Here is a 14,923-nt window from a genome sequence, read left to right on the forward strand (position 1 = left end):
GGATTTTTAAAAGCTGAGTTGCAGCCACATTTACATTCCCCGATAATTTCTTAATTTTCTTTCAAATCACCTTTCATCTTCATAAAATGAACTGTAAAAATCCTTCTGAATTCTATAATGTGCCAAGAAAAATGGGGAAAAATTAAGGAGGCCCCTACCTTTTAATCATTCTGTTCATAAAGTGCTTTAACTGCACGCCAGGAAAAAAATGGAGGCTCTGGTGTCTGAGGTATTCTGTGCCATAAACTCCCATAATAGAAACAGATGGTGAAACTGCCTTGGAAGTGAAGAAACTAGTGTACATGCAGCTCACCCTAACATATGAAGAGATTCAGGGCTGACACATGAAGGAATGCATTTGGCGCGGTGCCAGCAGTACACTCTAATTCAGCCGTGAGTGTTCAAGCTTGAGATGGGAGACCCACAATTTCAGGATCTGGAATGCCGGCAGCTCCAGGATTTAGAATGCCGTGGAAGGTTCTTGGGCTCTTTCCATCCTGCCATGGAGGACGGTGTTCTCAGTGGTTCAGGTGACCGTGAGTTCCAACAGAGAGCTCATCCTGGCTTTTATAAATGGTTCATAAAAACAATAGTGGAGAAATGCCAGGTTTGCTGGAGCTTCCTTTAACTAAGTTAGGATTTGCTTTTTACCTAGAGCTGCCGCCAGTGGATGCTGAAAGAAGAGAAAATGTGCAGGACAAAGAGACATCAGTGAAAATGATATTAGACGGGAAGGGAGGGACCCCAGTGCCAGCCCCACCTGTGACCCTGGTTGATTGGATGGCACGTGCAGGCAAAGGAGCCTCTCTTGGATATTGTGTTTTCCCAAGAAAATTTAACACATTTCCATGTTGTATCCCAATGGTGTTAATACATGCATTTTTTTTTCTACGTGCTGTATTAGTTAGGGTGGGTTAAATTCTGTTACACAGACCCCAAAATGTAGCGATGCAAACACAATGGAAGTTTATGTGTCCTGTATACAGCAGTCTAGGGTGTGCAAAGTGGTGGGGAGATCTCTGTCCACCTTGAGGCTCCCCATCCAGTGGGGTCTTGTCACCTCCAGCACCCAGCAGGTGGGATGGGGAGAGCACAGTGGAGGCCCACTGCTGTCTTCAGAGCTGATTCCCAGAGTTCTACATTCCCCTTCAACTCATAATCCACTGGTCACAAGGACTTGGGTGCCACTGCCTTGCACGTAGAGAGAGAAGTTTTGATGGGCAGCTGCAGTGTGGCATGTGTATGTATTAACTAAATGCTCTATCATCCCAGGAGGGTCTTGCACGTTCTCCCCACCTATTCAAGCCTGTCTGAAATTGATGCTCTCTTTTTCCTCCCAGGAAATGTGGTGTCCTCCGATCTTCCATCCCTCCTGAGAACTGGGTTCCTTGCAGATCTACCAAGTCCAGAGGTGCTCAGTGGCCCTGCATTTCCTTCCACCAGAGTCAGCTGAATTCTGGTCAAAACTTAGAAGAATGTTTCTCCCTCCACAGGGCTCAGCTCAGGGGCTGGGGTGGAGCTGGGGACCAGACCCAGTGGAACATTCATTGTTTATCATCTCTCATCTCTGATCCCAGGCACTCAGGTCCCAAACATTCTCTTCCCAGCCTCTTTACTTCTATGGAACTCACTCAGACATTGAGAGACCTCTGTTTTGAGAGGTTAGGGGACTCAAGCTCTATAAGCCAATCTTAGCTGAGGCTGAGCCTGAACTCTTCCTTGTATCCCTGCAAAAACTCTCTTTCTCGGTGCTGGCAAATGATATTTGCTTCCCAAATGCAAGGAACATGTGAGGAGCAGAGTGATATTTCCACTTAGGACCAGATCTTCCAACAGGTATGACTTCCCTCATGCCATTAGCCCTCCTTGGTCCAGACAGGAGACAGCCAGGCAACTTCAGTCTCTGCAGGGCCTGGTCCTAAGGTGATCGTGTAGGATTTGGGAGAGGAAGGGGCAAGCTGACCACTCTGATGTTACCCTGAGATGCCTCCTGTGCCGTGACTGACTGTGCTGTGACCAGGCGACTCGGCATACCTGGGGTGGGGCTGTAGGGACACAGGAGCCAATTTCCTACCTTAGGCTGGCCAGACGCTGGTTTGGGAGCAGGACTAGGTTTTGAGGGGGGGCTAAAACTTAAACAATTTGAGAGGCCCTCTAAGAATAAGAGTATACAATTATGAGCGCAAAACTGCTAGGGTTTCTCCCCAGCCTGTGCCTGGTGGGTGGGGCAAGGGGTTCCCCAGAGACTCAAACTTCATGAAGACCCTGCTGTGTATGGAAGTGGGAGGTAGCATGAGAACAGTCAGTGTGTCTGGGTTGTGTGCACCAGCCAGTGCGTGCTGGTAGCAGGAGGCAGTTGAGGACATCTGGGGCTGAGGGTCTTTCTGAGAGCAGCTGATGGAGGAAAGGGAGTCCCTTGCAGAAGAGAAGTCTTTGCTGCTCAGGGATGGGACTGAAAAGCTGATTGTACAGATTCCTGACCCCTTCAGAGCTAATTCAGCACTTGTGCATCACCTGAAGAAAGAGGAAGAATGCTGGTGCCACTTCTGCTTCTTCAGCCTGCTTTCTCTGACTCACCATTCCCTACCCTGGTCACCCCTTCACCTGTGGCCACAGACCTCTCTCCTGCTGGATTTATAGCTGGTTTCCCATTGGCCATGTGGCTTTCATCAGAGCATGCATTCTCAAGAGTAAGCCCAACACTGCCTTTCCAGGAGGCTCTCCTCACCCTTACTCCCCACCCCACTTCCTGTACCTGGTATTCTGTGGGGAACAGCCTATGCACAGTACATGTTTGGAAGAAGCCTGATTAGATACATGCAAGGATGAAAACATGGAAATCTTTAGCAGGTTCCTATTGAGTGGAAGGATCATCCACTGCCTCACAGCTGCTTCTGTATTTATCTTTCTTCTTGGCGAGTCTTGCTTTGAATAGACTGCAAGCTCCCTGTGAGCAGGGTGTGTCCAGTGCATTATCGTTAACCTCCCAGAGCCTGATAGAGGGCTGAGTGATTGAAGGGATCTGAGCCGGGCTGGTGGTGCTGCTGACTCTATCAGTGGCTGCTGTTGACACTTCTCTAACATGGGAAGATAGTGGACCCTCGGTGTGCAAGGGAAAGATGGGCTACCTCTCTAGCATGGGAAGACAGTGGACCCTTGGTGTGCAAGGGAAAGATGGGCTGTCTGAGGCATACAGGAAGCTGCTCTGATTGCCATTAGAAGGTGTATTCCTAGAAGACTGTGGGAGTGTGGCAGCCATCTCTGCAGGCACCAGTCAGGGGTAGCTAGGGATCAGCCTCCCATCTGTTTCTGCTCTTCTTATCCTCCTGTTCACACCCAGCTCCCTTGAGAGCCTTATTCAGGCCCCATGAGGCTCAGGTAGATTCTAGGGAAGCTTCTTTTTTCCCATGCAAAAGGATCAACAGTGGAGGACAAGAGGCCAAGTAGGCTCAGAATATTGGGGCTCTAGGACCCCAACGGGATGTTTCCCAACTGATTCTCTAGGCCCATAAACAGATGGGTTCCCTGAGGGCCCTGCTCTGTGTCTGGGGGAAGGAAAACACCCAGGATTGGTTGAATTCCAGTGAGAACGATGCCGGCATTGATTTGTGGTTTGACAGTCAAAAATAATCCAAGCATTGCTTTGCATGTGATTTATACAAGTGTCTTAATTGGCATCTTGATTATATGATTGCGTGAAGGGCTGTTTTCAAGAAGGTGTATCTCTAAATAGAAAAAAGAAGAAATATACAGCTGTGAAATGTGTGTGAAGCACCCCAGAATCTACGCCTTCCCTTTGCTTTTATGCACTGACACCACATTTTCCAGTTTCTGCCCCTAGACTGGACCTTTACTGGGAAGCAGTCCCCCAAATTGCGTAAATCTTTCCTGCAGACGTGGAGCTTGGTTTGCAGTTTCTCTCTGGATCTGCTGCATTTTTCTCTGTTACACAAACTCAGTGATGTGGTCTCTCCTAGCCTGATTACAGCTAATTATTTTAGAAATATATTTTAAAGGCAAGTGATCTTAACTTTATGGCTAATCCAATGGAGAAGATCTAAGAAAGACCTGAAAATCATAAAATGTTCCAGAACATTATATTTTATGCAGTCCAGAATGTGACACATGGGGTCTTTAATAATTCACTGCTTGTTAACATTAAACAACTGTTAACATGCTCAAATAATTAGTTATGCTTGCTTGACATGTTTGCATCTTTAATAATTGATGCATTTATCTTAATTACTAACAGTATTATGGTCGTAATATGCATCTTTTTTTCTATCTTAAAATTTTAACAAAAACTGACTTTTTGCCAAAAATGATTATGCTCTAAGTTTTAATTACTCATTGTAATTAAATTGCAAGCTGCAGTATTTTACTAAAATATCTTTCACAAAAATATTTAATGGAAAAGAGGTGATTTGTTGTTTATGCAGCCAAGTTAGTAAATATTTCATAAGTTTGATATTACCCTTTCAGAGTGGATATAAAATAGCATTGCTTTCAAGATATGAGTCAATTTAAAAGTCTTCTGTAGCTAAGATTTTTCTACCATTTCTACCCAAAATATCATTTCCCTCGCCAACCCACCACCACTAGAGAAGTCTGATACCACTCTTTGTGTGGAAGAGAAAGGTTTCTTTAACCAGCCAGGCAAATAGGAATTTGAATCTCTATTTCAGGAGGTGGTGTTGACTGGAAATCAATAGAAAAGCAATGCCCACACTTTCCCTCCATTTCCTTTCTCCAGATTTGTTTGTGCAAACTAGTCCAGAAGACCAACATTGGGGTGATACTTTGATTAAAATGTACCTTAATAAGGACGCAGATATATGTCCCATTGTTTAAGCTTTGTTCAGGTTCTCATGCATGGCTGGAAGATTACTATTGACTGAGAAAGACCCACTGCTTTTGAGAACATTAGCACTGTGAAAGCCTGGGAGTTTGTGAGAAACAACCACTTCATTTACTGACAGGAAAACTGAGGCTAGCAGGTCTTTGGCCAAAGCTCACCCAGAGTGACCCAGGTAGGCAAGAACCTAGATACTCAGATGACATGTCCAGATCTTTGTCTTGCACACCTAGAGGCCTTTCCTTTAACCCGTTGGGCTATCTTTGAGGATTCCTCAGGGTTCCTGCCCTAGACAAAATCTATCAGCACAACTGGCCAGTTCCACACAAGGCAGGGTTATGGGCCAAGACCTCGCCATTTCTTAACTTTCTAGATCCCTTACTGGGATCCCATTCATCTGGGCTCTATTTTCACTGTTCTGGGGTTCACCTAGGCTGGAAGCATCAAGAAATACATGTGGTTGAGATTCGGGTGATGCCCCAATGTGTTCTGTTGGTTAGTTACTGCTGCAAGTCATCAGAGGTTTTCAAGATGCGAATCAAGCAATTATGGGGCTCTTTGGAAATGACAAGCAGACCAAGAGTAAATCTCAGCCCCAGCAGAATAAGGCCTGGCTTACTGAGGACCCGGAACTCAACCCACTCTAGTCTGCATCCCGAACACACACAAGTCTTTTATTTGTCAGCAAAACTGCCTGACTTCTTGGGGACCTAAGAGAGGGACAGGGCCACTGGATCTGTAGCATGGGGAGGTGTCTCAATTCTTCACCATCAATTTCAAAAGCACCCAGATCAGTTAAGATGCCTTTAGTAGTAGCAAGGAGCACAAAATCTCGACTTACATTGACTTGAAAAATGTGGAAATTTACTATTTCACAAAACTAGGTATCCAGAGCAGTGGGGAGGAATGAGGTAGAATGCCTCCATTCACAGCACAATAATCTCATCAAGGACACCTGTTCTTTCCATCTCCCCAGTCTATCACCCTCAAGATAGACCTTCATCACAAGCCTTGGCCTCCTTGGGTCACACAATGGCTGCAGCTGTTCAGCTAGCATGTTCTGACACAATATCCAGAGGAAAAAGGTGGAGCTGTCTCTGTCTGTGCCTTCCTTGTAGGAACACGAAAATCTTTCCCAGAGGCCACAGCAGATTTTCATCTATGTCTTTTGGGCTACTTCTGGGTTGGACACTTCCTCCTGAACCAGTCATTAGCAAATGGAATGAAATGACCAGGATTGGCTTAAATTTGTCATCCCGAGATAGCCTTGGCATGGTGGAGTCAACCGCTGTATCCAATATGCTCCCTCATGTCAATCAATCACCCCTTACTCAGCAGTCATTCTCAGCTGGTTACATTCTTCATGCTGGGTACAGCGTAAAGCACTCCAGGGTAGATAAAATAAGTAGACACAGGCTCTGCCCTAAGAAAGTTTTCGATAATAGGGAAATGAGACATAGAAACAAACCACTAAATGGAAACCTACTGCAATTGTTAAGAAGAACAGCTAACAAACGCTGGGCTCAGCACAATTCATCAGGGATTTTCTAAACATCTTCTATGTGTGCAGATATAGCTTAGGTGTTATAGAGGAGACAAAAGAACATAAAAATGCATTCTTCCTGTTAAAGAGCTTAGTTAAGGGTCCGGATATGCATATCAGGGACTTTCTCTGTCTTTCCCTTACTCCAGACAGAGGTACAGATGGCTCTTGGCGAGCTTAAAGGAGTATTTATGGGGAGTAATTTCAGAGCTTCTGCTGGGCCTTTGCATAGGTAAGAGAGTGGCCATTAAGATGTGTCTGTCAGTTGAGAAAGCTTTTCACTCTAAGTAATAGAGAACCAGATTAACTGTGTCTAAAACACCGAGGACATTTACTGTCACAAAGTCTCCAGGTTGTTACTCAGCTCAGCAGTGCAATCAAGATTTCAGAACTTTTCTGTCTTTCCCTTCTCTCACCTCTGGCTTAAGATTTTCATCTGTGTTTTTTATTTTTATTTTTTATTTTTTTAATTTTTTTCCCTCGTGGTGGCAAAATGGCCATTGCAGCTCCAGGCATCAAATCTGTATTCAAAGCAGTCAGTGCTCTGCCAGCACACTTTCTGTTTGTTCCTGTTATTTTTATCAGGAAGCAATATAACCTCCTTAAAAGTCCACCAATAAGCCTCCCTTATATCATGCTGGTCAGAACTGGGCCTCCTGGACGTTGCTATGTGCAAGGGAGGCTGGAAGACTACAGTGAGACGTGGAAAGTGAGTGGGGTGTGAGGAAGGCAGTGGATTTGTCAATCAATCGTGCCTATCACAGGAGACGTGGCTCAGTCATACATCTTTCTTTCATAACAGGCAGGAGGACCAAAGGGGCACAAAGTGAAAACAGAAAGATGGAGGAGGGGACCCACTGTGCCATTCAAGGTCTTATGAATCATTAATTTCATCGTAAGAGAGTTTCTGTTCAAATTGTGGAGCAGTTTTTTGGGCAAATATTTCTTTCCCCTCTTATGTTTTAGATGGCACTGTCTTGAGGATAGTTGTTGGCTTTGGTTAGGGGTGTGTGTGTGTATGTGTGTGTGTGTGTGTGTGTGTGTGTGTGTGTGTGTATGAGTCAACCCATTGGGCAATCTGAAGAATCAAAACAAAACAAACTGACAAACAGCCTCAACCCCTGGTGCTAGAGACATCTGTGCACGGATGGCTTTGGTCTATCTAACCCTATGGTTCCTTTCCATCTCCACCCCTCTACTTGCTGCAAATGTAGAGAAAACCCTGGGACACAGAGAAACAGGTGGGGCATGGGTGATTTGCTGGAGGGGGGCGGGGGGCATTCTTTCACAGGCCATGTTACAGAAAGCTGAGCCTTGTGCAAGATTAAGACTGATTTTCTGATCACATAAAAGGCAAAGACCCAGCATTAGAAAGTCTGATGCAACCTTCCCCACCAGGATAAAGTCTAAACACCTTTACCTAGCACTGAAAACCCTCCAAGATCTGGACTCTTCAAGTTCCAGCCTCAGCACTGTCTGCCAACAGAGACAATCTTCATCTCCACATTGCCCTCAACCTGTGTCTTCACATCTCCCTGTTTTTTTTTTTTTTTTTTTTTGAGACGGAGTCTCACTCTGTCGCCCGGGCTGGAGTGCAGTGGTGCGATCTCGGCTCACTGCAAGCTCCGCCTCCCGGGTTTATGCCATTCTCCTGCCTCAGCCTCCTGAGTAGCTGGGACTACAGGCGCCCACCACCTCGCCTGGCTAGTTTTTTGTATTTTTTAGTAGAGACGGGGTTTCGTCCTGTTAGCCAGGATGGTCTCGATCTCCTGACATCGTGATCCGCCCGTCTCGGCCTCCCAAAGTGCTGGGATTACAGGCTTGAGCCACCGCGCCCGGCCCACATCTCACTGTTTTTATTCATGCCCCTTCCTGTGTCCAGAGCTCCCTTCTGCTCCCCGCCGCCCCATGCGAAGATCGTTCCTCTCTCAACACCCTGCTGGACCTTCCCTGTCCGTAAGCACAGACCTCAGGGCCTGGGCCTCCTGGAGCCACCCACTCAGCAGAGTCATAGCAGCCTGGGACTGGGACTTCCCTTCCAATGACTCTGCCACTGTTTGGCTGCACAGATAGGTCTGTCTCCTGCACGCCAAGTCTGTGAGAGTCTTGACTGTGGCCCAGCTGCAAGAGACAGACATCCTTTTGTCGTGATGAGAGAAGTGGCTCCTAGCCTTGCCACTTCTTAGCTGTGTGACCTTGGGTGAATTATTGAACCTCTCTGTGCCTACATTTTGTCATCTATAAAATGGGAATAACAATAGCATTTTACATGACTAGAAAGCCCAATATGGCCCTCTTCAGGCTCTCCCATTCTGTAAGTTACCCGAGGATTGCTTCCACAGGACAGGGATGGCTTGGAAGGAAAGTCCCCTAGGTTTCCAGCAGTGTCACTTCCACCTGTCTCTCTTTTTTGCTTCTGACAAGGGCACTTCATGGCTGGCCTAGGCTTGTTTCCACCGCAGGGAGGGAAGACAGAAGACAAGGAAGCCTTCCTTGCCCAGTTCTCTGGGCAGAGCCTTGCTGGTGCTCCACACTAGGTCTCTACTTTACTGCTCCCCTTGCTCTGAGAGCTGACTGGTTCTGCTCAACCCAACAGAAGGGCTGGTCTGGAAAGGCCTCCTGCCTCAGACTCCCACTGGCCCAGAGCCAGGTCTTTCTTCTGAGCCAGTGTCAGGCCCCCAGCCCTCAATCACCCATGTCCTGCCTGTTTCTCAGAGTCCCAGGCTCTTCCCCACATTTGTGATAAGTAGAAGGATGGAGATGGAAAGGAACCATGGGATGAGATAAACCCATCCATGCAAAGATCTCTCCAGCACTGGGAGATGAGGCCGTTTGTTGGTTTATTTTCTTTTAATTTGGTTCTTCTAATTGTCCAATGGGTTGAATGCCCAATGGGCATTCCTCTTGGGAGACTTCTGTGTCCTTTCTGTCCTGTAGGCTACCTTGGTCCACCCTGACAGGCTGCCTCGACATCAGTTCTTAGCATGAAGATGTTACAGGGGCAATCAATGGGCTCTCTGCCCAATGCTCAGAGAGGTTTTTGAGAAAGGAAAAGTTTTACTGTGAGTCTACTGGCAATGAGACAGGAGGAAACACTCAATGTCTCTGGAGCTGAGGGCTGGGTTGGGTTTTATAAACATAGAATAATGAGGTGTGATCTGATTAGATCTTGTAATGAGGTGATGACAGGAGGCATGATCTGATTGGATCCTACCATGGGGTGATGCCAGGGCTTGATCTGATTGGATACTGGATCCTACTATTCATGTCCGCTTCTTAATTCAGTCCCCACTCCTCAGTCCCAGCGCTTAGGTTATCCATGGTGGTTGCACACTTGGTTCATCTGGGGGTGACCTTCCACTTGGGGTCCATGGCAACTGAACAACAACTCACAACTTTGTTACATGAAAGTTGAGCCAGATTGGCCTGGTGTGGTTCCAAAGATAATGGGATCTGTTTCTCCCTCTATAAAATGAGTAAATGGCACGTGGTCAGTGGTTTCGAAAAATTAAGTTAATTACTGGAAACCTTTACAAAGCATTTCCAGGCAATTCCATGATGGAAGCTGGATTCTCTGGGTCAATAGGGCAGGCATGGGCAGGAGAGGAGACATTTCCCTCCCTGGCCTCTCTGCCAACCGCCCACTAGAGAGTTGCTTGGGAAGGTTCTCGGAAGCAGGTTCTGCACCAGGATGTGTGTGCAGGGACATCCTAAGGAAGGACATCAGGGAACTGGTAAGGGAGGGGGAAAAATATGGAAGAGAAGGAAGCCATGCAAAGGTGAGAGTTTCTGAAGTCCCTCAAAGAGTAGCCACAGCCTGATCCTGCTGGGGACTTTGCAATGTTAGTTACAGCTCAGTGTCATTCACTTCTAGGCAAGGGACTGAGGCTTTTACTCCTGGATTAGGAATGCCACTGAAACCCCATGGGGGAGGTAATATCCCTCAGCATTTCATACTCAAAGGGGACCGAGCAAGGCTTGCAGGCTTCCAAGAGCGGTCTGCCCAAGATACGCTGCTGATGCTGACTCCTGGAAGAGAAGACCCACTCAAGTCATGGGGCACACTGAAAATGAGGAAATTGAGTCCCCAAGGAAATCCAGGCAGAGAATGACATCATGCCTTTGTGGAGAAGGCGCCTGAAACCGGGCAGAGGAGTGTCCTGGGGCAGGCGGCACAGGGAGAGATGGGCTGCCTCTCCATGGGAGTCCACCTGCCTTCTTTGCCAAGCACCTAATCCCAAGGATCTGCAGGGCAACGGAGGGGCAGCCGAGAGGGAGGGCAGACGGCAGAGTGAGAACAGAGGCTGTGCCCCTGCAGAGCACTTTTCCACGGATGTGTTTTTCTTTCAGACTTTATAGTTAATTTATTTATCTGACCACTCGGGAAGGGAAGAAAAGTACCATTTTATGAGCGCAGGACAAAATAAAAAACAATAGCACATTCAGGTGCCTTAATTTTTCTGTTCCTAGAGATTTATTTCATTTTATTATATTTGACAGCAGTCAACAAACAGCAAATAGGCAGCCGAGTGCAGTTCTCTTAGCCATAATGGTTTGTATTCTCTGTGCACAGGGCAGAGAATTTTTTTTTTTTTTTTTACCGCATACATCATTTGGAACTTGCTGCATTGATCCCAAAAAGTAACGTACATTACTTTTCTTCTCCTGACATAAACCAGCAAAACACATCCAGTGGACAGAGTGGGGTGGGGCCAGACTTAAGAGTGTGACCCCCTTTGGGAGGGGAGAGCTGTGAGTTTAGCACGTGTGTGGGGACTTCGTGGGAATGTCAAGGTTGGTGAGGTGCAAGCATGTGATTAGGTGAGGGTATTGTGTGTGTTCAACTGTGCAGTGTGATGGGGTCTAGAATTCCATGTCTGTGGGTCTAGTGGGCAGCAAAGTGATGTTAACTTTTCTAGTAGACATGAGAATGTGTAGCCTGGGGAGTCCTCGTGTTTGGGTGCATCCAAGCACCCTGAATTTGTTATAGCTTACATCAATGTCGAACAAGTGTTCTGGCCTTAAGGGAGTGGTCATAATTTGGGCAACCCTTATGCCCCAGGATTGTCAGCCTGGAAGTCTCATGGGGGCCACATCTCCATTCATATTTTAATTCCTCCTGTTCCGTGCTTTGGGATTCCAGTCCCTACCTTAGAACTCCTTTGGTTATCTCAGCAAGTTCCTAGGGTGCCAGCATTTCTCATGGGTTTCTGCAGCCACCAGTCCTTACTGCTGTCATTGCTTGGATCCATGTGGATGATGTCTTCCCTGCACATCAACTCCGCTGGCAGCTCAGAGATCACTCACCTTCAACAGCTAATACTGGGTTGGCCACTGGGAAGGGAATTTGTCCTTTCACTGATAACTTCCAATGCAGCTGAAACCAGGCTGCAACTTCTGGCAAAACTTGACTGAGGGCATGAGGTCAGCATCAGGAAATGAAGTCACAGCATGGCAAGTAGATGTGGCTGTCTCCGTAGCCCACAGGCTCAGGCCCATTCTGCCCTAAGAGGCTGGTTGGTACAGCCTGCCAACTCCCTGCCAGCATGTCTCCCTGTGCCAGAAACTGGACTCTTTTGTCCCAACAATGGCAAATCCACATGTGTGACTCCATTTTTTTGGAGTCCAGGTTCAGCTTGCAAAGAGGCCCAGAGAAGAAAACTGTCGTTGGGCTAAGGCCAGTTTCTGCTTCTTGATGCCCTCTCTTATGATGGTTGACAGTGGGTGAGTCCAGTTCCTTCAAAGGAAACTCTTCTACTTCCCACCTCCAGTTTCCTTGCATTATGGCCACAGGAGATCAACGGCATGAGAGTGACAGAGACTACTTGAGAGACTGCATTGTTTGATCTGCCCCATACAATAATAACACATAATACTCCAGTCCTGCCTGGTCAGGGAGGGAAGCCTTTTTGACCATCTGCTCCCTGCAGTTGGAGCGTACCCAGCTAAGATCCACCAGCAATTGCTTATCCCTGCCACTCAGTCATTTATCAGTACTGTCCTGTCTAAATCCTAAAATACAAAAGCTGTGCTCCCCCTAGAGCAACAAAACCTTCTGAGATTCGGTGCTGGATGGATCCCAAATGCCAGTTTGCTTCCCCTGAACAAACCTTGAACTCTGCTTTCCCAACAATGGTGAGTTCTGCTTTCCCCAAAACACTGGGAGAGTATGTGCTTTCCATTCACACACTTCAGGGCCATTCAGGTGGATTTACCACAAAGGAAAGCAGATGGAGTCTTCTTCACAGGCATTTTCAAATGTCCTCCTTTTCTGAGACAGAAAAATTCTGGAACTACTGAGGGAACAGTTATTCCAATGTTTTCTTTTTTTTTGTTGTTCCCAGGGAAAACTGAAACAAAGCTTGTAAGTCTTATCCTAGGAATCATGTGATGTGTCAATTAATTTCGGCAGGAATTTAATTTTCAGATGGTATAGAGCAGCCACAGCCTGGCCTTTGAGGCTACAGAGATAACCTGTCAGGGTCCCAGCCCACAGGGCACGCACAGTGCCAAGGAGAGCATGGGTGAGGTAGCAGGTGGGATTCGACTTTGGAGGCAGGGATCAGACACTGGACCAAATTGATGACTAACGGCTGGGGCAGAAGCAGCGTTCCATAAGACACACCCACTAATGTGCCTTGTCAGTTTACCATTGCCATGGCAACACCTGGAAATTTCCACCCTTTCCCATGGCAATGACCCAATGACCCAGAAGTTACCATTCTTTTCCTAGAAATTTCTGCATAGATCGCCCCTTAATTTGCATGCAATTAAAAGTGAGTATAAATATGAGTGCAGAACTGCCTCTGAGCTGACGCTCTGGGCACACTGCCTGCTGGGTAGCCCTGCGTCACATGGAGAAGTATCTCTGCTGCTTCTGTACACTGGAGCTTCAATAAAAGTTGCTAAGACCAGCGGCTAGCTCTTGAATTCCTTCCTGGGTGAAGCCAAGAACCCTACTGGGCTAAGCCCCAACGTGGGGGCTTGCCTGCATCACAGGCATATCATCACAGAAACCCCACAATGAGTGGCCCATGACAAATGCCAGAACCGGGATCCCAGAGAGTGACAGGAAAGAGGGAGGCAGAGATAGACCCTGGCTGGGGAGGAAGCTGTTTGTCATGAATCTTAGTTATTGCTGTCTACTTTAGGAAAAAGAGGTACAGAACAAGCTATCTGTGTACATCGAAGAAGTTAAAGAGCCAGCAAGTACCTCTGTGTCCAGTTGGGAGTGAAAAGAACCCAAACACTGATCCCACTTCTTCTTATTATTCTTTCTTTTTTTTTTGAGACAGAGTTTTGCTCTTGTCACTCAGGCTGGAGTGCAGTGGTGTGATCTCAGCTCATGGCAACCTCCATCTCCCAAGTTCAAGTGATTCTTCTGCCTCAGTCTCCTGAATAGCTGGGATTACAGGCACCCACCACCATGCCCAGTTAATTTTTTGTATTCTTAGAAAAGATGGGTTTTCACTATGTTGGGCAGTCTGGTCTCGAATTCCTGACCTTAGGTGATCCACTTGCCTCGGCCTCCCAAAGTGCTGGGATTAGGGATTATAGGCATGAGCCACCATGCCTGGCCCCCACTTCTTCTTTTTAAGTGAACATGTGGAAATGACCAGAACTTCCTTAATTCTCTGCAGGTACCTCTAGAAGTCAGCTGTGGAGGGTTACAGGGCAGCTCCACCACCTTCATCTCACACAGACCCTCCCAACCACAGCAGAATGGACAGGAGCCCCCTGAACCTCCACCTGGCCGTGTGATCCGCTCAGGGTTCCATGCTCTGGGGGAAGGGAAAGAGGCTGCCTCTGGGGATACTCCACACTCTGTTCTTTCTGCCTCACAGGGTCTCAAAAGCTTCTGAAAGATGCCCCAGCACTGGCAGGAGTGGCAGGTGGTATGGAAAGGTCTCTTCACAGGCACCTCTCTGCACGTGCAGCCCTCAGTCCTGCTGCAGGACACCATGATGTCCATGTCAGTGAAAAGAAAGTGGGGTAGGCCATGCTGGGTTGGAACACAGGCTTCACACATGGGGGCATGTGTTTCTGGGAACCACAAGGTGTCAGACCCATGCTAGCCACTGTCATCACCCAATCTCTGCCTAGTGCCCTGGGGCTTCATTCAGAAGGAGAAAGAACCTGGGCTGTCAGAGCCCAGATGAGCCAAGCTACAGGGCAAGGATATGGGCCCCAGATAAGCCAAGCTACGGGGCAAGGCTGTGGGCCCCTGGATTCCCACAGAGGAGCCAAACAGCTGAGAGACGAGACTTTGTTTACAAGTCCCTCTGTCCCAAACAGCCCAGGCAAAATGTCACTGGTGAGTTGAGGAGCCGGGAAGTCACTCCTGTACCCTGAGTTTCTTCAGGTACTTGCTGGGCCAGGGACAGATCTGGAATGGGACCCATGGCGGGAGCATTTTATGAGTTGTGGACACACAAATAGATCTCCATCAAGTTACCTGGGGTCACCTGGGATATTCACAGAAGTCTCACAACAGGCTCTGTAACTCTACTTGGGCCCCAAGTCTC

At 47.4% G+C, this 14,923-nt stretch overlaps 1 protein-coding gene across 1 annotated transcript in view; it reads left to right on the forward strand.

Moving 5' to 3' along the window:
- The first annotated feature begins 412 nt into the window (after positions 1 to 412).
- The window catches only part of LOC105516838, a 38,209-nt gene continuing 23,698 nt past the window's right edge, over positions 413 to 14,923 (forward strand). Inside the window, exons 1-6 of the mRNA XM_011949177.1 lie at positions 413 to 536; positions 656 to 793; positions 1,341 to 1,444; positions 6,548 to 6,630; positions 12,440 to 12,533; positions 13,550 to 13,607. Of these exons, the coding sequence (XP_011804567.1) occupies positions 413 to 536; positions 656 to 793; positions 1,341 to 1,444; positions 6,548 to 6,630; positions 12,440 to 12,533; positions 13,550 to 13,607 (601 nt within the window). The remainder of the gene's footprint in view (positions 537 to 655; positions 794 to 1,340; positions 1,445 to 6,547; positions 6,631 to 12,439; positions 12,534 to 13,549; positions 13,608 to 14,923) is intronic.

Source organism: Colobus angolensis, unplaced genomic scaffold, assembly GCF_000951035.1.
Source record: "Colobus angolensis palliatus isolate OR3802 unplaced genomic scaffold, Cang.pa_1.0 Scaffold291, whole genome shotgun sequence".
In the NCBI taxonomy this organism is placed as follows: Eukaryota; Metazoa; Chordata; class Mammalia; order Primates; family Cercopithecidae; genus Colobus; species Colobus angolensis.